This window comes from Sebastes fasciatus, chromosome 21 (assembly GCF_043250625.1).
Source record: "Sebastes fasciatus isolate fSebFas1 chromosome 21, fSebFas1.pri, whole genome shotgun sequence".
Classification (NCBI taxonomy): domain Eukaryota; kingdom Metazoa; phylum Chordata; class Actinopteri; order Perciformes; family Sebastidae; genus Sebastes; species Sebastes fasciatus.
The window spans coordinates 15957911-15983577 of NC_133815.1; the positions used below are offsets into that span (position 1 = coordinate 15957911).

Genomic DNA, 25667 nt, shown 5'->3' on the forward strand with positions numbered 1-25667 from the left:
CTGACAAGTACACACACACACACACACACACACCCACACAAACAGTGTGCAGAGCGTGTAGGCAGCAGGTTTTCTCCGTCTTGGCTGTAAACCAATAACCTGCAGGGAGGTAAACAGCCCCTGAATGGGGGATACGGAAACCCCATCACAGGAGACCTTGTGTCTGGCCTGATAACACTGTACGTGTGTGTGCGTATGCATATGTGTGAATATGGAGGGGCCTTTAATGCCCGCCACCCGATTAGACAACATATGGGTCCATCAGCATCATTAGCTGCTTGGCCCACGTATAATATATGCACACATGAACACGCAAACATACATGAAAACACACACTGGCACACGCTAACACACTGACACACACCCGTAATGGAAACACCTGATGCCCTGACACCAGTTCATTCCCATTATCATATGCAACTCCCCCATGCCGGCTGTGATTTCTGAGATTGATTCAGTTTAACGCCTTTGCTTTTCAATGGGCACAGACATGTGTGTGTGTGTGTGCACATACACGTACACTTAAACATACAGTACAGGTACATACACACAAACAAATAGACACCGGTGTACACAAAGGCATGCATACACACTCTCATGCATTCCACAGACACACAAACGCACACAGTGGAGGGATAATGAGAGAGGTGAGAGGTCTGAAATTGAGCTGATGTACGCTGGGACCTGAACATTGTGGCCTTGTGTCACTTTAACCCCCCAAGAAGAGACAGCGAGATAGAAAACAACCCCGGAGAGCAGCAGAAACACCTTCATTACTCTCTGTGTCTCAGCTCCCTTCTTTCAGATCCAGTTAGTCTCTCCTTCGCGTTGTTGACCACTTTTTCTCCGTTCTAATCTTACCAACTTTTGGCCTTCTTCTCCTCTACTCTCCTGTCCTCCTCCTCCTTCCTCCTTTACCAGCTTTTTACAATTTGATCGGTAGCTTCACAGTGTGGAGCGGTGCACTGACAGCATCGTTTGTCTTTCCCCTGCATCTTCAGAGGTACATACACACACTGAAGTCCTATAAACACCTTAGTGAGTTAGGAAATAATAAACTTGACAGAAAAGTCTACAGACATCACTGGCAAAAACTGATAACTTAGTCTTGGAAAGTTTAAGGCGGTACATCTTGCTGTGGCATAAACACACAACTAGATAAACAAACTGATTCCCATATTAAATAAATCTTTGCGAAATTGAGGCTGCATTTAGTGTGCAGTCGTTTCATGAACATTACATTCCCTTTAAATAATCCGTTCCCTCAAATCACAAAAACATATTTTCCATGTATACCCCTACTGGTATCTAGCCGTGCAGATGGTGAGATAGAGTTTATTTCAAGAGTTTTTAGATATCTGAGGCTTCTGCGAATTTAGTTTGTGATATGCAAAGAATTGAAAAATGACATTTGAAAAACTTGAAAAGCTCACCTCTTCCCAATCTGCATCAATAGATACCAAGAGGGCCTATATGGGGAAATGTGTTTTTTTGTGATTAGAGTGCCTTTTAGATTCATCTCCTCTTTTCCGGTGTCATTAATGACACTTAGCCATTTCCAAAAGGTCCTAAATACTCAGTGTAGGTATTACTAAACCTTAGACATGCATAATATGTAATGAAGAAGCATTTCACCGCATTTGGCCTTCAATAGCAAACACATTCAAAGAAAATGTGTTTATTTTATGTTTTTACAAATTGTAGATTAAATATACAAAACTCATTATCTCATATCTGATGCACAAGCTGCTACCTCTTCCAACTGCAAATGAGAGAATGTATTTCATAGATATTATACAGAAGAATAACTTCACAATCACCTATATTCTGTACCCTTGTAAGGACCCAGTTATATATACTAGGGCTGTCAAAATGAATGCGATAATAATGCAAATTTGTTTGTTTGTTTTTTAACTCATTAACGTAATTGATCTTCCGGAGGTTGTACCAGGCTTGTCACGAAGGAGGTTAAATAACGCTCCAAATTTGTGAAAAAATTTGGACAGGGAAAAACTGTCATGGCCATTTTCAAAGGGGTCCCTTGACCTCTGACCTCAAGATATGTGAATGAAAATGGGTTCTTTGGGTACCCACGAGTCTCCCCTTTAGAGACATGCCCACTTTATGATAATCACATGCAGTTTGGGGCAAGTCATAGTCAAGTCAGCACACTGACACACTGACAGCTGTTGTTGCCTGTTGGGCTGCAGTTTACAATGTTATGATTTGAGCATATTTTTTATGCTAAATGCAGTACCTGTGAGGGTTTCTGGACAACATTTGTCATTGTTTTGTGTTGTTAATTGATTTCCAATTATAAATATGTACATACATTTGCATAAAGCAAGCATATTCACCCACTCCCATGTTGATAAGATTATTAAATACTCGACAAATCTCCCTTTAAGTCGCAATTTAATTTAATTTAATCGCAATTAAATATTTGAATCAGTTCACAGCCCTAATATACATCCATAATTTTTTCATGCATTTAATAATGGTTGTCTTGAACAAACATGTTTTTTGATACTTCGGTGGTAATAACCTCTTGGACCATCCTCTCCATCCCGATCAAGTGTTTCCCATCCACACACAGGTAGACACAAATATTTGTTAACAATATAATACAACCCAAATGCAAAACAGCCAACAAAATACCAGAGTTAAATCAGCACTGACTCATCTCAGCGAAAAAAGACATTATAACTTTCCCCAATGTGATATTTATTGCAAATGCAAAGCTATTAGTGGACTGAATGAGATTTGTACAGGTGTTTGTGATATTGAGTTATTGTGTATAATCATCGTGTCCTGTACCACAGGCCCCATGGCAGTTCCTGTGCTGTTCCATCAGAATACTGACAACAAAAGCCAGAGAGGTTTATAACAAAAATGCTACACTGGAGTTTACCTTCAAAACGCTTATTTAATTGCATCCAAGCAATACACCAGGCACTGCAAGCTGTGGTTAAAATGTAGAATAGATATAAAAGACGTGTACTTCACAATACCGTAGGTCCTCTGAGGTGAAGTGCAGCACAAATGCAGAAATGTGCAGGGACTATGTTGCTATTATGTTTAGCTTTTACTGTTGAAATGAATAACAATTGATACAGATTAACATCTTTAAAAAAAAAGACGTGCTAGTGTTGGATCGCGTCTTCCCGCTGACTGGCAGGAGATGTTTATCTGACTCGTCAGCCAGCGGTCAGAGAAGTTTGACTGAACAGCATTCACGTGCAAATATTCATAATTGCATATTTTGGATGTTTGAGAAGACCACAATTACACAAGCTGGTATTCATATTTAAAGTGATCACAAATGGAACAATTACCGGAGCAACTGCAAGCCTTTGCTTTGGTATGTTGATTGCATATACACAATGTAGCAGCACCTTACGCACAAAAAATATGTGAATTACATAGAAAAAACCTGTTTGTCAACATCTTCAGAATGGCTCTGAAATGCTTTTTGAGAGACATTCAATAGCTGGAGATAAGCATTCCAAACAGCTTGAGAGGAGCTCTGCAAAGCGAGTGGGGTGAGGTTTAATCCAGAGGCTGCTGGTGGTTGATTGAGTGCACAGCTCAAAGAGAGACAGCCAAGTGGACATGGGGTTCTTTTCCAAACCGTTTTGGCCCTCTGTGGAGTTGGTGTGAGAGTGTGTGTACATAGGCGAACAAATGTTGTTGTATGGGATAGAACCAGAGCTCCAAGGGAAATACACACAGCCAGAACTAGAAAATCACAACTAGTGGGATTTTGTCATGGACAAATGTTGAATTTAAGCATCATCATTTTGAAGATTGGATGTCAAATTGTCAAATGTAATTATATTGATTTGCACCCAATTTGAGTCTTATAAGGCCATTAAATGTGCGTTATCAGTCGCTATTATCACCATAGATGTGGGTCAATGGGAGCCTACTACACCTACTACATTGTAAAAGTGAAAGCAAAACTTAAAAGCAACACGTTCTAACACGTAACACTGCATGAAACATTACACTCTGAACACGAACAAAAAAGGTTTCTTTAGGTTTAGGCAACAAAACCACTTAGTTAAATTTAGGGGAAAGACATCGGGTTTTGGCCTAAAATAGCTATGTTTCAAAAGTGAAAGCAAAACTTACCGCTTGTGAACACAAAGACAACTACACATTGTTGGTTTCCTCCTGTCTCCTACTGTAGGTGAAAGCACTGTGTTTTGTGTTTCACTCTGTCTACACTACCATGCCTCACTTCTGCTACTGTCATAATTACTACGGTCACTAAAGGTCGCTGTCGTGTTCTTTTGATGCTCCACCGTGTGAATAGATGATAAAATCTACTATTGGGTGTAGTAGGCCCCTATTGACCGAAGTGTTTGTCCTATCAAAGAGCTATTATGGCTACAAGGTGAACTTGAAAATTAATCTACCAATGTAACATTGGATATAGACTTTTTTTACAAAGTTAAATACACATGGGAATTTTTCTGTGAATCCAATAGACAAATGTCTTTTAAAAGATGCTACTGCTAGGATCGCCAGGATGACTTTACAGTAAAAAACACTCGACTTCTAACTCTGTTTTGACAATCTTTTGAGTTATGCACGCCATTAAAACTAGCAGGTTCACTGCACTTGCATATTATGGCTGTGTCTTGGCAATAATCTGGCAATACGATACGTATCATGATACAGGAGTTATGATTCAATATATTGCGATATATCGTGATACTGTAAACATGGCGATATATTCCAATACTGTAAACCAGGTAATATATTGAACATTTTTAAACCTAATTTTAGGAAAATGTCATAATATAAAAAACACACCACCATATGCACAAAATCTGAATAAAAAAAGTTCCCTGTAACATCCGACATCATAGCACTTCTTTGAGGGAGCACATGCACTGCGAGGACGCATCTCTTTGTAAATAAAATAAAGTATTAACTGAGTTAATCTTTGCATGTAAACTATTAATCAATACAGTGTTTTTGAGAATTTGATACAATATCACAAAACATAAGCAATACTCAATATTTTCTATATTTTCTTACACCCCCTACTTGCAATATGACTGAAAGAACATGAGGTGTGGCTATGAATAACATGAGCAGTTGTGTTAATGTAAGAGATGGACACACTGGCACTTTGGGAAAAATAAATAGAATGCAATGGGTAAAACTGCACTGTTGTATGTACACTGTAAAATGTTTTCCATCTGATAAATTCATTTTAAGTGTGCAAAAGTGATGAATACACTTCTCCGATTTCTGACAAGTCAAATAATCACAGTGATCTACAAAACTGTAAGTTGTCCTTCATTGTTTCAAAGCTTTAACAACGAAGGAACATACTTCATCTGCACAATGCACCAAAAAGAAAGTCTTGACACACAAAGGACTCATACAATTGGAGGAGTTGTTGCTATGGTTACCAGCACAAGTTAGTGTGTGTGAGAGAGAGAGAGAGAGAGAAAGAGAGAATGAGTGAGAGGGAGAGAGAGAAACAACTGTGCACTGTGTTTATAGTTTGTGAATATATGCATCTATAATCACACAGCAGGGAACAATCAAAAGAGACAACATTCACTCTCACAAACAATAAAATTGTCTCATTACTGTAAGTCTCAGCAACAAAGAAACACAAGGAAACGAAGAAAGTGGAAACACAGACAGTGTGTGTTTACGGCACATTGTTGTATTCTTATAAAAGACAGTGAAATTAAGAGAGACAGAGAGTGCATATGCCTCGACAGGATTGTCCGCTATAGGAGCGTTTATGTGTGTGTGTGCTGCTTTTACCTGAGGCACCCTGTAGCGTTGCGCAGCACCTGCGAGGTATGAAGATGGAGCTTGCGGTCGTCATGGTGATTGGGGGAGGAATCCCAGTTGGAGTGGGGTATGATGACGCTGTTGGTCAGAACGGCCAGAGCGTCCTGGATGATTGGCATCTTCAGAGCATCACATGACGACAGGTTCCATAGCACACCTAGAAAAGCAGAAATAAAACACACATTAAGAAAGCAGTTTATTTTAGCATTACTTTGTAAATAATAATTAACATGAGTTTTATAGAGAAAACAAAGTAATTATGTGATTACTGGCAAATTGATTAGCATACGTCTGCTAGTTTCAATAATGAAAATAGTCAATTACATAAATTTAATCAGGATTGTTTATTTTGCATTTGCCGACAGAGGGAATTTAACACTATTATACTATTTAGCATTATTTTTTCAAATAGTGCTCATGAGGTATAAAACCAATCTTTGTTTGGTGTGGCTGCATAACTATTAAGCATTTAAAACTCACAACAAGACCCCAAAGTATCCACTAAAGATCACCAATTCAGAATGTGTCCTGTGTAAATGTTGCTAATGATGCAGTTAAACCAAAATACGGCTTTTAGGACTGTATAAGAATGTATACAATATAAATATGTTCCTTATCTAAGATCATGCATTTAGCTGAATAAAACTACAAAAAATAGATGTCTCTCTTTATAGGGTTTCCTACAGTGCACAGTGTGATTCATGCCTTTTTTTTTTTAACAATCCTTCTATTAATGCTCCTGTCAAATCTGTGTTCCGGGAGCACAGCTAAGTGCCAGAGGATAGCACTCTTTTCCACTTTGCTTTCTCACCTCTCCATCCCCTCTGTCGACTTTCCACATGTCATTTATAAGCACATATTTTATGAAATTTTAAAGCAAATGGCTCCATTAACCTCTCAGCGATGTGACAGGAAACATTGGGTTGTATTTCGAGGTGAAGTCTGTCCTTCTGATTTAAGGTTTAAGAAATCAAAACAACCCAAAACCTTTTTTTTCAATCTTTTGCGTAATGATACAGATGTCAGCCAGAACTTACATCTCAAATGAACTACTTCAATACTGGCAATGCGAGTCAAAAAAGACTCATAATTGTTTTCACTGTTGAGAATGCCACCCACTCTTTTATTCTGTAATCCAACTCTGCAATCTACCTGATGCGTGTGATATCTGAGGAAATGAATTAGATTGTCGTTCCAGGCGGAAAGCCAACTGTCCAACCAGTGCATCCTTTATCACACAATGTGTGGTGGAGAACACACGCACACACACACACAGACACACACCCTAAGCATATGCAGAGATATGCAGCCGATGTACGCAACTGTATGCACATGTCCACGCATTGGCAGAAAAACTTGCAAGTTTGTATGTACACAAGGATGCTTTCCATCACCTGCAAGGACAAAAGTACTGTACACACACACACACACACACACAGAGTCACATGCATGCTACTGTAGCACTTAATCGCATACAGTATGGGCACACGCACACACACACGCACACATTTTCCTTCTTCTTGTCAGATGGAATACCAGATGCCTCTTCGCAGACGGGTGACAGCACTAGCCTTGTTGGTCAGCTGTGACACACTCATGCACATGCAAACCACACAATGATTCACACTCACACTCACACATACACAAGAAACACACGCGCACACACACGCACGCACGCACGCACGCACGCACGCACCCACACACACACCCACACACACACACACACACACACACACACACACACACACACACACACACACACACACACACACACACACACACACACACACACACACACACACACACACACAAGAATTCTCGCATTCTACATATGTTAATTAGTCCCTGCTGCTTGTACTGGTCATCCCTAACGAGAGAGCAAGAGATACAAAAAAACGATAATAGCAGCGAACAATAAGATCAGAATGTGTGAAACAGAGGGGTGACAGAGATGAAAGACACAAAAATAGAAAACTAATGAGAGGGGACGAGCGCTGGAGGAGCTGAGTGATGGTTTGGGGAGACAGGAGGAACAGATTGAGGCGACGGGGGAGACATGCAACACGTTTTTAATATAACAAACTATAAAAAGCCGCGGTGTTGAAGGTCACCGTCTCTCACGTATTCGGTGCCAGACTCCAGATGTTGCCGGTCCCAGATGACAGATGTCATTCATTTGCACAGTTACTATACAAATAGAATATGGTCACAACTCTCGACACTGAGTGCTCTGTACGCAATGGACCGTGTTCACAGAGGCTGCCAGCCGGCTAAAAGATGTCCTGTTCATTCTACAATACAAAGTGCACTAATCTAATTTCTTGTTAGGTGTGAATGTAGTCTGTCTGTCATGGGAAATGACAGCAATACTGCAGTTGAGCAAGACACTGACGGGCAAATTCACAAAGAATGGATTTCGGTCACTTATAGCACCATGAATTCTGCATTACTTGAAACCACCTCTGCTTCGTCTCAATGTCCGATTCACAAAAATATTGCGCTACTGATGTTACAGCTCCATGAATGAATAAAGTACCGGCTTTTATTGTGGATTATTACTATTATTTACGAATGACTGCATACTTCTCAACCTTTTTCTGTCTAAAATAAACATAAATGACAATTATTAAATGAAATGAAATAGCCATTATGAAAGGCAAACTCTATGTAGAAAGAACGGGCTGGCAGCAGCAGCCAGCAGCAGCAGAAACGCTGCTGGTGTGGACGCCACATGTGTGAGACACGCAGCAATTCAGCGAGGCAGCCGTCACCCACTGCTCATGCGGGCAGTGTGTCCCTGCCGTTATTCATTCATTTTTCATGACAACTGTCATTGCATCCTGTCACTGCATCCCAAAATAAATGAGTTTGAGTGGAGCATGACGATGCCTTCGCCCGGCTACATTCACTGCTGCCATGATCACTGGAGAGTCTGGGCGTGACACCCCTTATAGCCTATAATAGCGCTTCATTTACGACCAACTTTCTGAAGATGCTAATAATTTCACTGTAACTGCGTGTGGCTATTAGTGCTGATCTTTGTGAACTGGATTGATTTTGCAATGAGGCTCATTTGCATAGAATTTTGCGCCAAATGTCTGCATATTACCCCATATAAATACATGCAAATGATTTAAATGAGGTAGCACAGAAGCACAGAGACGCTTTTTGCTTTGCAGCGCAGTTAGGGGTGCATTTCACCCTGGCTCCTTTTTGTCTTATATGTGCAGGTTTAACAGCCGCAAAAGCCATAAAATCCTTTTGTCAATTTGCCCCTGAATTCCTAAAAGCTTCAGGGAGGCTGACTTCTGACCTGCCTGTGTAAAGGAGCAAATAAAAAGATTTTTTTTTGGTTTAGAGACATAACAAAAAACTATAAAACCTGAGGTGTACACTGAAAATAATACTACAGGATATGTTCAACTTATGTCAGGCATGGGAGAACCAATGGAAAATGTATTCTACTAAAAATATGGAGATGGAGAAATGGGCCAGGTCAGGTTGTCACTAATAATGTATATGAATTAAGCCTCACTTCACTGAAACACTGTCCACAAACTGCTGTGGAGGCACTGGTTGTTGTCTAGCAGCCAGTTTTGTGTTGCCAATAGCAACGCCAGTCTTGATGCCTTACAGTATACTGCACAAGTGTCAGTCATACTGACAATCTGCAAATGACAGAGAAAGGGGTGGGAGGAGAATCCGGCCAAGAAAACGCCAGGGAAGGGAAGGAGAAAACAATGAGATGGAGGGAATAATATTAAAGAATAGCAGAGTTTTTGAGGAAGGAACAAAAAAACATTATAAAACAAGATGGGGAATGGCAGCCGTTGACGGAGTAAAGAAAAAATACAGCATAGCCAAAAGGTGTGCTCCTAATGAAAGTTGCTACTCTAAAATAAATGTATAAATATCCAAGATATTTTCACTTTTTTTCTAGGTAACCGTGCAACAATTGTGAGAAAAACAGTAAAAGAGGACGCCAAAGGGAGAGAAAATGAATGGCAGTCAAAGATGTGGAGAAGAAGATCCAAATGTAGGAGAAAATAACAGTTTAACTAAGTATAAAACTGTGCAAGATAAAGAGATGAACCATTTGAGTGTGGGAAAAGTTGAAAAGAGATAGAGGGCGACAATGTGTGTGAGAGAGAGAAAGAGAGAGAGTGTGAGAGGACAAGAAGAGGAGGGTGATAATAAGGCGATGACCTTGTATGCTGTTTGGCAGCAATCAAGTGCTCTCACTCAGGCTGTATGTGTGTGTGTGTGTGTGTGTGTGTGTGTGTGTGTGTGTGTGTGTGTGGGAGCGTGGCAACATTTTCCTTCACTTACACTAATCAGCCTCTTGTTTCACATCTCGAGTCTCTCAATCTCTCTCCTCTCATGGGCTCTTTTCAAACCAAGGTAAAAGCTCAAACATCCACCGACACACATGCCCACAGATACAGTCGGTGTGGCACACGTGTTGGGCAAAACACTTCTCTTATGAACCTCAGCGCTTTCAAACATGTCTTTCTGTCTTTCTCCCTGTGTCGGCCTATTTCTCAAGTGGTGAGTGTTGTCAGTGTGTGATTGCAATCATGTTAAAACAGTCTCTGATGACAAGAACCTGTCTGCTGGCTTGCCAAAAGCAAAGGCACATAGCTTCCTTTGTTTTGGCTTCTGTAGCCAATGATGCATGTAAGACTAAAAGTACGCCAAGGATGTGAGAGTATGATGTTATTTTTTTTGCAGACAGAGATGGAGACGATTAAGCAGAAGGAGGAAACACAGAGGAATAGACTCATCTGTGTTTTCTGGGGCAAGGACATTGTGTCTGCCACTGTCTAACATTGGCCAAATTCAAGGTTGACACACACACACCTGCCTGCTCTAGAAACATAGTAATGCTTCGCTAAGTGTCCTTATGAGTATGTGACCAACAGACAATGACATCAAGCCGGAGTCTGTGTCTGTGTGTGTGTGTGTCTCCTCTCTCCCTGTCTTTATCTCTGCCTCTCCCTCCTCTGACTAGCTCCCCTCAGACGCTTGACGGACAGTTTCCTAGGAGCTGGGTGGTTTGGGGAAATGGGGAGATGATTGCATGAATTCATGAATAAATGAGAGTGTGACTTGTAAGGGGAGAGCGAGGCCTGTTAGGCCTCAAGTGGCGGTGTTTTATTAAACAGCCTTCATCTGTGCGACTCTATGTGAATTAGTTAGCCGCGGGGTCAGAACCTGGTGATGAGTGAAGCCGAAGACGACAAATTACATAGCTAATGTGTCGACAAAAATCTGCAAATGAAAATTGAAAGGAGAAATATTGATTTTGGATAACATTATAGGTGTCAGCGTGTTAACAATCGCCGACTTGACCCCGGGGTCATAAAACTTTCCACCCTGTTCGTGGAGAACATCCGTCAGCACTAGGTTAAGTCCTGTATTGTGGGCAAATTGTCACTCCTTTTACTGGGGGTTTCGTTCCCACCAGGGCCTCCAATTGTGACAATGCTGCAGAGACATTTCTGCAGGACACTAACAATTTTATAGCATAGCAGTAGCAGCAAAAAAGTCATCCTGGTGAAGGCATCCTATTTCCCCACAGGAATCACCGTAATGACTGTGGTGGAGCTATGTCCTCAAGCATTTTGTGAAAGAAGGTTATGAGCTCTGTCAAATACTATAATAATAGTGGGGACATGGAGATTTGGACATCTACAGTACTCGGAGCGGGGATTCATGCCTTGAAGTAACACAATCATTTTCCAGTAAAGGATGGCAGCAGTACTAATTCACTATGTTGGTTTGTCGCTAGCATCATCAGCTTGCATAAGCAGAAAAATATTGGTCACTCCTGTATACACATACACTTGTTTTGCTTTGTAATGCGTTTAAAGGGATAGTTATGTTGTTTTGAAGTGAGGTTGTATGAGGTACTTATCCATAGTAAGTGTGTATTACCTACAGTAGATGACGGTTGGCATGATCCCAGCTTGGAGAAACAGACAGGAGTTACCGCACAGAAGCAAATTAATGTACTGCTGTGGACGGGGCTAGCAGCAAAACATGTTTTATCCGCCTAAAAGAAACCTCACCTAAAAAAAACAATATCAGTTTAAGTGTACGTTATATTTACAATACTTTTGCCGGTTTACACTGTAGTCACTGAAGCTGTTGTATCCATCTATGCTCTCGCCAAAGCCACCAGACTCCATTGAAAAAAAACTTACATTTTACGTCGCAGAACACTTTGGTGGACTTTGGTGAATCCGAACTAACCAAAGTCACAAACAAACAAACTAACCGATAGAGGCAGCGGAAGCCCAGCAACCCCCATGTTCTGCGAGGTAAAATTTAAGTTTTTTTCATTTGAGTCTGGTTGTTTTTGGCAAGAGCATAGATAACTGCTTCAGTTTCCTGTAGGAAACATAGACTGTATAGCTGTCTCACGGCAAGGTAAACCAGCGAACTATCCCTTTAAGAGTCTAAATATCTGCTTTCATTCACTGCTGTGCAATGCGTGGAATATTAAGCTGCACTTTAAGACATTAGCCAAAATGTACATTTGTCTCCAGATAAAAATAATAATAACTATTGTAACTTAAGAATTATACATTGAAGATGTTTGCACAAATGCCCGCATTTTGAACACATGACTTCCCGCAGCAGTTGCTTCTCAGCCCAACAAGCATTTCAGAGCAGACAGCAGCAGCAGCTGCAGCAGCAGCAGGGTTGTGCCATGGTCCACTGCTTCAAGGTGAGCCCATGAGTAAGGATAGCATCTCCTATTGACACCCAAAGCCTCTGCATCGACCAGACTTTGACTGACAGGCCCGGAAGCCTTGACTTCGCCCTATCTACCTCACGCTTATACCCAGCGAGCCAATAAAGCTTGTCTATATTTAAACTTCAGAACCGACAGGGAGATAGGGTAAATTGTTGAGGGAAGGTTTTTCCGGTCACTCCAAAAAAAAAAAAAAAAGTATGCCCTGTCTCATTTCCCCAGACCTAAACAGATTCTTTAATCACAGAGAATAGGGAAGTGCTTTGACGAAGCTGACAACAAAGAGGCAGTAATGAGGAGGCTGATTTGTTATGACTCTAGCACAACTGCTTTTTCTTTTTTTTGAGTCCAGCAGTTGAAGATTGTGTTTATTGATGTCATTTGAGTACGCACCATTGCCCCTGATGAACCTCACCAAGTGCCATTTGCTTGCTTACAAATCATTTAGCCACCAATTAGTAATGAAGGTCAAGCTCTGAGAAGAATGTAATTTGGCAATAAATCCAATGCAGAAAGGCTAATAAGGTTTTTCTTTCTTTATTCTGTTCTTTAACTCTTTTTTAAAAACGTTGTTGGTATTTGCAGCACTGACCTGAGAAAGGAGTTCTACACAGACTCGTCTGGTAGCTGCCCTTCACAACTACCGTCCAAAGCATTTAAGGCCAAGACATAACAACCCGACATCAAAGAACTAGCGGCAACAAAGGCTGACCATTGCCTCGCCTAACGTCACCTGTGTCTGGGCCCAAATGTTGCAGTCGAACACACCGCAAAGACTTTAGCCAATTTTCACACCACTCTCACTCACCACTTAGTTTCATTCCAGATGGCCATGTCATTGTGAAATTATCTGTGTATTGGAAAGATCAGATGAGATGATGATGAAGAATGAAAAGAGCTGTCTGTGTGTGCCCTCTGGACTTTACTCGTTGGCTTGCTTTCCTCACTTCCGTTTCTCTTTGCGTGCGCTTAAGCGGAAAAGCCTATCAGAGTGATTTCCCTCACCGACGGCCTTTGCCGCCGATTCAACAAGCTGAATCGGCAGAATGGAGCCAACGGTGCAGGACACACCAAACATGCTGTAGGCTGACAGACGCTCAACGATGGCCCAAAACTGTCCGATGGCCAACTGTCGGCTTGGTGTGTCAGGGCCTTTAGAGGTTCAGTACAACAGCACTTGGAGAATGTTACTTCATCTTGCCCTCTGTTTTCCAGCTGGTAGAAAAGGATCTCAACCAATGAACTGCTTTTTGCCATCAAGATTATTCTCTCCTAAAGATTTCATTTTTACAATAAAAAATTTGACCAAACCAACTCATACCTCAAGTTGGAAACTGCTTTACAACCTGTCCAATGAGGCCAAGAAACAACAACCATCAAAATCAGCTAGCTGATATCAGCTGAACTATTTTTTATTTGACTTTTGTCCATCTTTTGTATTGCAGAGTTACCTCCAGTTTCAACTTGTAAACATCAAAGGGGAACACCACCTAAATAAAGAATCCCAATAGGTTACTTCAATGGCCTAGTAAAGTTCAATCAATATTTGTGAACATGAGCTACTCTCTCTCAAAGCCAGAAACCAGAGAAGTAAGTCTGTCATGCGGTATAAAGTCTGGAGCTGCTTCATAGGCATATTCAGTGTGTGTAGTTACTGGTCATTTTCTAAAGTTAATTTGAGACTGAATCCATGCCAATACAATGGAAAATAATCTGAATACAAGCATTGTATCACTGTGCACAAATTCTTGGCAAAATGGACGCATTTAATTAAAACTGTTTCAATCGCCAATGCAGCATAAAAAAAAGATAATTTTAACACATTTTACTCATTGTCTCTATTTGTAAGAAAAAACACAGTCCTAATTGAATGACAGAGTCATTACGCAACGGTTTCAAGTGGTGAATTAGAGATCCAGCAGGGGTGTTCCAGGAGGCAAATGAAGATAGACTTCAAAATATAGTCGTACTGGCATGAAAGCAATTGAAATGTGGAGTTCAATGCTAAGTACCAGAGTAAACAGACAACAGGGTAGAGTCATGCATGACACTGATTCACTCAGCCAGCAGCAGGGGAGAGCAAGCCAGAGAAGGGCAAAGACAGGAAGAGTCAGGGAAAGAGAGGGGTAAGATATACTTTCACAGTATGTGTGTGTGCGTGCAGGATGACTATTTATAAAAGTCAGAGCTCAAAATATGATGCAGTATGACTTGCGGTGCAATTTATTCATTCGTTAAACTGCTTACAGACCACACACAAACACACACACACTCCATCTCCAAGCTGTGTTGTTAATCTCTTAGTCTCTCCAGCGCTGTGTTGATATTTTTCAAGGTGCCAGAACGTCCCTATAGGCGAAATCTGGCGACTGCCATCACTGATGCGTATAGCTCAGCGCCAAGGCTAAATGCTCTGTCTGTGGATTTTGATTGGTGCACATTCTCGCTTCTTTATCTGGAATAAAAACAAAACTTCTGTTTTGTTTTCCCTTCCTATACTCTTCTTTTAGCTTCCCATCTTTTTCATCCGTCCTACTAATCACCGTTCTCCCATTTGTTGTTCGTTCTTTCCTCTCTTCCTCGTTCACTTTCTTCCAACCATATTCCACCATCTAAAATATACATATTTTGTCTGAGGAAAAGAATAGCTTACTTCCTTCCATCATCCCTGTTTCTGCTCAACATTTTTTCCTTCTCCATCCATCTGCATGTCTCTAATATCCTTCTATTTCAAGCTGTATTTCCTTTCCACTGTTATAGCGGTGTCCATAACAGTGAAAAACCTCAGTAGTGGCCATTTGTCGCAAAAATCAAAAACAAAATCAAAATTAAATCAAAGGGGCCACTGACGCACCATGGGTATGTGGATTACGCAGACAATAGAGTCCATTGTCCATTGTTATTTAACCCAAAAAAGAAAAGCAAACGAACATGGATGTCGCTGCCTCTCTTGTTCTGGTAAAAAAACACAAGCTCACCCAGGTGCATGCTGGTCCTACCTGCCTACCTACCTATATGACCAAGGGTGTTCACAGTTTTACCTAATTCATAAACAAAAGAAAACAAAATACTAATTATGCAAAAAACTAAATATACCAAACAAGAATATAGTTATACAGGACAAATACCTAGAAAAAGAAAACACTATCAAAAATGTAATCTATATAAAGTAAAAATCTAGAATAATAAATCAAACAATACTGCAGTAAAACAACGAAATACTAACAACACATAAATAGCTCCTACAGCCTCCTTCCATCCTTCCTCTCCCACATCCTACGTTTTTTTTATGTCCACCATTCTCCAGCAGGCTGTTATCAGTATTTGACGGGTCTGCAAAGAGAGAGACAAAACTCCTCACTGGCTTGCTGGCTGTCACTGTTGTGATCCCCCAGGTCCCCTTCTCCTCGGAGAGCGAGTGACCTATGGGAATGCGTCTAGGGATGGATGTTGGAGCGTACACGTGTGTGTGTGTGTGTGTGTGTGTGCTCCAAGATGAGCTTTGTCCCGCTGAGGAAAAATGGGGTCAGAAGTCAAATTGAACATGAGAGGGCTCCACCGACTTTATCTCAGTATTCTTTGTGTGCACGTGTGGTTTTGTGTGTTCCTGTGCGTCTGTTGCATGAGTGAATGAGCGTGATTGTACTTTATCTTTAGGAACGTCCAATCCTCTGGTAGGAGCGTGAACGTGTCTCTCTTATCTCGGGACTAACCTGGTGCAACAAAGGTTTTTTTTTTTGTCTGTGCAAAGAGAGAGAAACAACGGTGATACAAGTGCAGATACACACAGTTCCAGCTCGATGTGATGCATGACACTGAACCACATAAAAGGGCAACACGCACACGGATAAAGGAGAGAGAAGAAAGGTGCGAAGAGGAAAGCGATCGACATGAGAGCACGGATGGAGGAGAGAAGGAAAGTAGGTGAAATTAGATGAAAAAACAGGATAGAAGAAGAGTGGCAAGGATTGGCTCTCTCCTGTTCTAACTCACACAGGCTCCGCCCTCTACTGGACTCAATGGGTAATACTCTCCTCCAATCACGAGCATGCATTCGCCTACTGAAAATTTGCACAATTGTACCCGGCCAATCAGGACGTGCCTACCCAAATACATGCGGACCCACAGTATATAAGGTGTTCGCCCACTGGCTGTGGCGACTAACATCTAGTGGGTCAGGATCAGTGTGGTTGGGTCGATGTGATGTCATCGCTGAGCGTACATTCATCGGGCACCACCGCTGTACCTATAGAGTTCCGTAGAGGGCGGAGCCTGTGTGAGTTAGAACCAGTGGGCAACCTCTGGGTCTGAGAAGTGAAGCCAATGAGGAAGTGCCTTGAATTTGCATTATTTCTAACAGCCAGCAGGGGGCGACTCCTCTGGTTGCAAAAAGAAGTCTGATTGTATAGAAGTCGCTGAGAAAATGACCCTGCTTCTCACTTGATTTATTACCTCAGTAAACATTATAAACATGAGTTTATGGTCTCAATCGCAAGTTTCAAGTCTTCTTCAATACAGCATGATGTTCATTTAGTAAATTATGGTCCCATTTAGAGTCAAATACACCATAAAGCAGGGTATGCTTTAGGGCATGGCTACCTTGTGATTGACAGGTCGCTACCACGGCATTGTCCGGTCTGGGTGTTGTCCGTGTTTTTTTCGTCTTACAACTTTAACCCTTTCACAGTCTGTTTTCAGTTCATGAAAGTTAATATTAACATTTTTGGTCACCTAAAAATGCCTTATTCAGTGTTATAGAACTTGGGTTACAATATCGTAACCTTCATTCTGTCTGGGGAGATGCATTGTTCTTAACATACCAGGGAGATCTGCTCATTAGAACATCACCTATTACAGGTCACAGCTCAACTCACTTCATTTAAACCATAGCCAAACTCTTATTTTCGCCTGTCTACACCTTGTGTGTGTCTGAGACTCCGTGTCTCATTATTACTTGGTGAATTTTCATAAATATCACAGATTTTGACCTTTAAAGACTCAATCCTGTGACACATATGCCTAAACACAATTCATACACACATACATACATTCACATACACACACTGTGGGTTCATCATTATTACCTGTCCTGAGGCTGTAGAACCAATGTCATGCAGGGAAATGACTGTAGCTGCACATTTAGATTACACATATGCTCGAGGTGGTGTATGTGTGCGAATGTGACCATCTGTGTGTCTGTGTTAAGCAGAGAGGGATGCAGTGCATGTGTCAGTGTTTGCTCGCAGCGCGAAAGGGCCTCTAGTAGAATATTAAATTCTTAGTGGGAGGCACATCGAAAAATATTTCAGGAGGAACGGAGATCAAATTATATCAGCTCATGTAATGTCTGTTTGCTTTGGTGGGTGTTGGAATTTAATCCATACATCTTTTGCCTACACAGATATTTGTGTGCATCTCCACAATAAGTACTGTACATCTGAGCGTGTGTGCATGTCTCTAAGTTTGTGTGGGTGTGTGCACTGCTGTCTCCAGTGCACTGGCTAACTTGTACTGCTCGTGCCCTCAAGGTTAAAACAAGGCTGACCAGTGATTGCAAAACACCACACTTGCTAGTAGGAACTCAAATGCTACACTCATATTTTTTTGTGATTGTATGCAGGCACCCACACAAAAAAAACACAGAGCCAAACTTATAATGAATTACAACCCAACCAGTTGAAAAGAGAGGACACGTAACAAACTTGTAAAGAGAAATTATGTTTAAAAGAAATTATTGGCTGCTTTCTCTGCATTTTCTCCAGAAGTTATGCCTTAGAGTCCTATTAGTCTGTTGAGGAGAACTGTGATTGAATATAAAATATCATTCAGGTGGAATGTTAAATTGTTTGGCATCTGAAGGAGCTAAAGACGAACGGCCTTGGTTGCTGCATAGTGAATAGTAACATTTTGTGAAAAGTGTTCTTTCATTGAGAGTTCAGTGTATAAATTCTCAAAGATGTAAAATCACTCGGATAAAACAACTATCTGCCGAGGTCAAATGAAACTAGAATACAATGGTGGCTATGTGTATTTAAAAGTGTGTGTTTGTTGCTACGGATGTGTGCATGCCTCGCAAGTATGTAAGTATTATATTTTGAAGTTTTGATTTTACCAAATCTAGATCATTCACAAAAAGTCAGAGGAGTAATCAGTCACAAAGTCGTCTACTAAATTCACAGAATAATGAGTAAAAGCACAATTAGATGAAACAAATAAACAGTAAGCTAACACTAGAATTACCGCCTCTCGATTGTATGCCTCCGCCAACCAGTCAAGTAGCAGTTTACATCCATGTCTGTCCAAAATGTCATCACTTTATCATTTTATCCTAATAGACATTTGCGTGAAATTGTCATAACTAGCACATGAATTCTTGAGTTATGGCCAACAACGTGTTTTGTGAGGTCACAGTGACCTTGACCTTTGACCACCCAAATTCTAAATCAGTTAATCTTTGAGTCCAAGTGGATGTTTGTGTGCCAAATTTGAAGAAATAATTCCCTGAAGGTATTCCTGAGATATTGCGTTCACGAGAATGGGATGGACGTGAGGTCACAGTGACCTTGACCTTGACCGTCTTCTTTCGCTGTCTGAAACATTCTTGCAATGTAGGTACATAAATTGACGCAGATTTGGTGTAATTGTGTGTGCATATAGCAGCATGACTGATCCTCGCATCTCAACATATCAAATTCTATCCACACACACACATGCACAAGTCATTATAACCTCTCCTGAGGCCATATAAGCAGAGTCTTGCTGGAGAATAACTGCAGCTACACCATGATATATATATATATATATATATACGTTTATATATGCAAAGGAGGTGAAGTGTAAGTTTGCCACGGCTACAGTACCTGTGACCAGCTCTCTGATTTCCACATCTCCGGTCTTCCTCAGCAGGCGGACCAAGGCAGGAATCCCCCCGCAGTTCTTCAGGGCCACTTTGTTCTCGTCGTTGGCCTTGCCGTACACCAGGTTCCTCAGGGCTCCGCAGGCGCTACGGTGGACCTCGCTCATCCTGTGGTCCAGCAGGTCGACCAGCAGCTGGATGCCTCCTTGTCTGCGGATCTGTTAAATGAATTATATATAACAACAAAAAAATCCATCATAGACTCACATTGTACACACTCATGCACAAAGACTTCACAGAGTCTCTATTATTAACATCTGCCTCCAGAACAATGTTGGTGGTCAACAGTTGTTTATACAGGTAGCTACTTATGTGTGTACAGTATGGTGTGTGTGTGTGGCCTACAGTATCCGGCAGTCCTGCCAATCAGATTAACAACCCAGTGTGTACTAATTAAAGATACTACGACACAGCTAATGACTGTGCTTTCACAAAATGACACTTAAATTACACCGGTGAGGGAAGGGAATAAGAGCTGTGACACCAGCTTTGCTTATAATCTAACAAAACATAATGCAATATTTCTCTGCCTGTCTTCTGCTGTATTATCTGTCTCTCATCCTGCATCTCAATATTTCCTATTTTCACATAATCTGCTTTTTCCTCCTTTTTTTAATACATGTAATATCTGTTTCTGTATGCGTGTCCGTCCTTTTGTCTCCGTCCTGTCTGCATTTATCTTTCTCGGTTGTCTGGTTTACGTTTCCTCACATGACCGTGCACAAACACATCACTACTGACACTTTTGGCTTCTGCCAACTGAAAGAGAAAATAGGTCAGAGGCACATCTGCTTCGTAAAATAGAAAACTATGTTCAAGAGCTTTATATAACAATGTTGTACTATTTTTCATTCGCTCCATGAATGGTAGTGCAAACGTGTGCATGATTTATGGAAAGTATTGAAGCTAAAGTTAAAAGCTATGATAAAATATATCAGAAAACAGTAGTTTATTTTAAAAACCAAAGAGGCATTTGTGGTCCCTACCATAGAAAACTTTAAAATTCAAAAGACTTAAAGCATCCTGATAACTTGTTTTGCGTTTTTTTTCTCATAAATATATGTCTTTATAATCTCACAAATTTGTGATTTTGTTCACGTAAATTTGCGAGTTTAATTTTACAGAATATCCAAGTTTTTTTCTCGTAAATTTATGTCTTTATAATCTCAGAAATGTATGAGTTTTTTCTCATAAATTTGCCACTTTAATCTCAGAGAATATCCAATTTTTTTTCTCGTAAATTCACGACTTTAAAGTCAGAAATTCAGAATTTTCTCTCTGAATATTACCCCCTCCAATAGCTCTGTTTTTTTTGTTTTTACATCTTTTAATAAAATGCAATTTTTAAAAATGTTTTAATATTCATGGTTATTAAATAAATCCCATATAAATCCCAGTTTAAGACAAATATATTAAACTAAACATTTATAAACCGTGAATATATAGCTATATACCATAAATATAAAAATATAAAGAAATTGTCCAGTTAAAAATGATGCTTTAAAATGTGTTATGTCTACAGAACATAACTTCTACACCTTTATAGTATAATTGTATCCTCTAGTCCTTTAACAACCCCGACAACATGTTAAAAAACTAATCCAGATTTTATTATCCAGTAGGAAAATGCAGACAATTATTTTACTATGTAATTGTAACATACAATCAAGGATTATGATACACTGTGGATTTAAAAAAGGTTTCCATTAGTACCGGTAGTAAACTTAGAAGCCTGGTTCCAGACATTTGCATCTCAGATTTGTTTAGTGATTCACATATGAATGAATGAAGTGAAACTAAATGGCAATTCAGTGTAATTATCAGGCTATAAACTTAATGTCGCAGGTTAAAACTACAAAATACATGCCTCCATTATTTGTCTTACTCTTTTTACCAAATAACAGCAGATGTTGAAACCTTATTAAAATACTGGAGAAAGCCTCATGGCTGGTATGACTCCCTAAAAAAAAGGCCAAGAAGGTTGTCAAGAAAGATGCAAACACCTTTAATTGCAGACTCACCAGACTACATGAATATTTGTCATGTGTATTTTATGCAAGCATCTACTACACCCTCCTCATATATCACTCTTCGGCTTGTTTTAAAGGTGTATGCCACCAAGAAGCAGAACTATTATGTAACCGCCTCTTCTCTTTGTATTTTATTTATGTACTTGACAGACGCACAAAGGGAGAGGAACAAACAAGCCAATCAGTGCAGATTTATGATTGCATCCTGATTCTGCGAGACAAGACAAGGGCTGTTAGCCCAGTGGGGATCACAATGAGGGCACTCGGGTGTTACACATTATGCCTTCCCCCTATGGTGTTACACATAATGCCTTCCAACCATGGCGATACACGTATTGCCTTCTCCCTGTGCTGGTGCTTTTTTAAACCCTCTCACACCGCTTCCCCACTGCAGGGATCTTCATCGGCCTTGGGGGGCCGAAGAGCTTACAGCAAGCCGTGTTTAGTCCGATCAACAGGGGTGTAGTACTAATCACCGGAAACAGGCTGCTGTGATCACCAGGAGACTAATACAAACATGGGTAGAGCAACTAGTGTGTGTGTGTGTGTGTGTGTCTTTCATGCTTCCACTTTTATTAAATCTCTGGAGTACTGCAACCGGCAGAGTTACTCATCCAGATAACTCACAAAAAAAAAAAAAAAAAGGTTTTCACAGTTAACTGCGTAATCAGACTTCTTGAAACCCTCCTTTATTTTTCTGCATGTTCTCCCCCAGACCTGGGACGTTAAGTACATGTACTAGTAAATAATTCTTGGTGTCTGTATAATCGTGAAAGCACCAGATGGGTGGAGTGTGTACCACACAGACACGTTGACAGGAACAGCAAAGTGCAATAAGCTTCAGAGTCTTTTTCCTGTGATTATCCCTGGCAACTCGTTGTTTTGTCTCCTGTGGAAACCTCACACATCTGGCACGAATAGGCCAAGAAAAAAAAAAGAAAGAAAGCACACAGCAGAATGAGTGTTTACAAGTGGAATTTCACTTTGATTTATTCATAGTGAAAACAAATGATAAATGTGGGCCAGGTGGGGAGAGAGGATGACTGTGTGAGGAGAGAAAGAAAGAAAGAAAGAAAGAAAGAAAGTGATGGAGGGCAGGGGGAGAGGATGGAGGCGTTTGATGACACAGCAGGAGTTTATCGAGCAAAATGACTTTGCTTATCTATTCAATTAAAATGGATTAAGGGATGCAATGAATGGCAAACTAACCTTGCTCCACTGGCCACACAATTTCCTCAACCTGATTTGCTGTCCCTCATATGCCCTGCAGTCCTCACCTCTGCTCCTCTCCTCCTCCCCATTCTGATCTCTTGCTCCTCTCCTCTTTATGCTTGTGTCACAGTTAATCTGTTATTCCATAAAAGCCATAGTGCTATTACTTTGTATCGCCTCTGAGCTACCCACGAGGCTTGCCAATACCTCTGCGCCTCCTCCTCTGTTCCATGTAAAGAAGATTAGAAGCGCAGATTGATTTGTCTTTGTCTCCCACTGTTCCGCGGCGGCCACGGCTTTTGGTAACCCATAGCGACAGCATTGCCGTGGTAACAGTTAGCAGCGGCGACAGCTGGGATTGTGGGAATCAGAGGTGCTGCCGGCGTAAAAGCTGGCAGCGGGACAAAAGGGTGACACATACCTGAGTCGGTGGCATGTGAAGCCTAACAAGTGCGTTTGAGTCACCACATATGGAACGTCAACACTGTTCAGCAGCAAACCGTAGACAGTTTACTGCATGCATGTTGTGAGTGAGGAGACAATGGAGATGTGTCACAGCCTTTCATGCATGTGCACACTCAGGCAGGTATATACAAATGGAAGAGCTTTTGTTTTTACCTGACATTTGGCTTCAGGCTAACTGCATTTTAAAGCCTTTCACCTTCAGCTAATTGAGTTCTTGGCCCTTAGCTAACAATTCCCTGTGGCGCCTTCTAAACTGGGCCAAATATGGCATTAACCTATGGCTACCTAATATTGTTCTGAGGCAGGGACAAAGCTTATTTTGCAGCAGTATCAAAAGTAAGATTCCCAACTGCGAAAATATCTACCTTTACAAAATACACTAGAGGCTCTACTGTTGTTTGAAGAGTACGGAAACAGAGAAAACAAAAAAAAAAGCACCACTCTTCCCAGCAGGGGATAGGGAAAGTGTTTAATAATTACAATGTGCATGTGCATGTGTTGGTAAGCGGGTGGTCCCCAGTAGTTTCATAATAACATATGACCATTAATTCAGATGTAGACCCATTTCAAAGGGTATTTTTGAAACCAAATTATGGAGAGTGACAGGAAATGTTGCTGAGGTTTCAAAGCCACTAATTTAACTTTAACAAATAAAGCAATCAACCTTTTGGAGGTTGTAACGGGCTCAGTTTGAAAGCTAGAGTGAAGATACATGGATATATGGAATCATATGAAACTACAAAAACCTAAGGAATTCATTGGTACCAACAATGTCAGAGTTTGTCAGGAAGGAGGCTAAATAACGCTCCAAACGTGTGCTACATTTTGGTGGGGAAAAACTGGCATGGCCATTTTCAAAGGGATCCCTTGACCTCTGACCTCAAGATATGTGAATGAAAATGGGTTCTATGGGTACCCACGAGTCTCCCCTTTACAGGCATGCCTACTTTATGATAATCACATACAGTTTGGGGCAAGTCATAGTCAAGTCAGCACACTGACACACTGACAGCTGTTGTTGCCTGTCAGGCTTGTCATTGTTTTGTGTTGTTAAATGATTTCCAATAATACATTTAAAAGTAATTATAGTTGCATAAAGCAGCATAAAAGCACACTCCCATGTTGAAAAGAGTATTACATACTTGACAAATCTCCTTTTTAAAGTACATTTTGAACAGATACAAAATGTGTGATTAATTTGCGATGAATCGTGAGTAATCATGGACAGTCATGCAATTAATCTCAATTAAATTTAATCGATTGACAGCCCTACAAAATACACTAGAGGCTCTACTCTGTTGTTTGAAGAGTACAAAAACAGAGAAAATAAAAAAAGCACTACTCTTCCCAGCAGGGGATAGGGAAAGTGTTTAATAACTGGTGCATGTGTTGAAAAGTGGGTGGTCCCCAGTAGTTTCATACTAACATATGACCATGGTGACTGTGCGGTGACTTGCAATTTCCTCCGTTGGGCATAGTGTAGCAGAGACGGTGAAACGTTAACCTGCACTTGACCCACATGTGCGCAGTTTGACAGCAAACACAATCCTGTGATGACAGCCTTCCCTGCTTTCTTCACAACCATTGGATAAAAGCCAGATTTAAAAAAAAAAAAGGGTCTGTCCTGCAGTGGTTTGACTTTTAAAAAGTAGAGTGGGACAAGGGATAAAAATGCTGTGCAGTCCCTCGTAAAGTGGGACACCTGGTCACCCTATTACCTGGAGGGTAGGAAAACCCAGACGCAAGGGATTAACAACAGGTTCTCTTCCTGAAATATTCCTGTTTATGTCAAAAATATAAAAAGGCGATGAGAGTATTTGTAGTGAGAATTGACACTGGGATTAAAAAAAGCTTTTACACTCACACACACAATTTTACACAGTGATCAGAGTGGAAAATTGCATATACGGTATGCATTGTGTAAAGAGCGACAGAAGCATGCAATATTATTATAGTATTTGCTACGGATCATTCGCTGTGTCTTTCTCATCTTTCATGCTGATGTCTGTTGAGCAGATATTCACAGTTTGCACAGTTCATGGTCTAAAAATCTAAACAAGATTTTTTACCATATTGACTTTACCTCATTGGTTGTCTCTAATAACAAACCGTAAAACACTGAGAATATACCGCAGATCTAACTGTGAAAGAACCAGTCTCCAGTACCCGTAATATATTCATACTATGCTGTATAATCAAGCAGGTCTGCTGTAAAAAAGAAAATATTTCATATCATAAAATAAGGTGGGAGGAGGATAAATTAAGGCAACTGATAACAAAATAAAGTGGGAGAGGCAGAGTAATATATGAGGTGTGAACTAAACCAAATGGATATGTGTAAGAGAGAGACAGAGGGGGGTGGTGTTGGGGGTGTGACAGGGAGTCAGGGGGCACGTTCCTCTCCCTTCAACCGGTCCGTTGGATAAATGGATATCGACAAGGCTGCTACACAAAATGA

General features: G+C 40.7%; 2 protein-coding genes across 4 annotated transcripts in view; one reads left to right on the plus strand and one right to left on the minus strand.

Moving 5' to 3' along the window:
• Positions 1 to 25667, plus strand: part of LOC141759643 (beta-1,4-galactosyltransferase 2-like) — a 301777-nt gene that overhangs the window by 205202 nt on the left and 70908 nt on the right. The window lies entirely within an intron of this gene.
• Positions 1 to 25667, minus strand: part of ctnnd2a (catenin (cadherin-associated protein), delta 2a) — a 315831-nt gene that overhangs the window by 70137 nt on the left and 220027 nt on the right. For all 3 annotated transcript variants that reach the window (XM_074621862.1, XM_074621863.1, XM_074621861.1), the window contains exons 14-15: positions 19447 to 19660; positions 5797 to 5983 (exon numbers count right to left, since the gene is read on the minus strand). In XM_074621862.1, coding sequence (XP_074477963.1) covers positions 5797 to 5983; positions 19447 to 19660 — 401 coding nt within the window. The remainder of the gene's footprint in view (positions 1 to 5796; positions 5984 to 19446; positions 19661 to 25667) is intronic.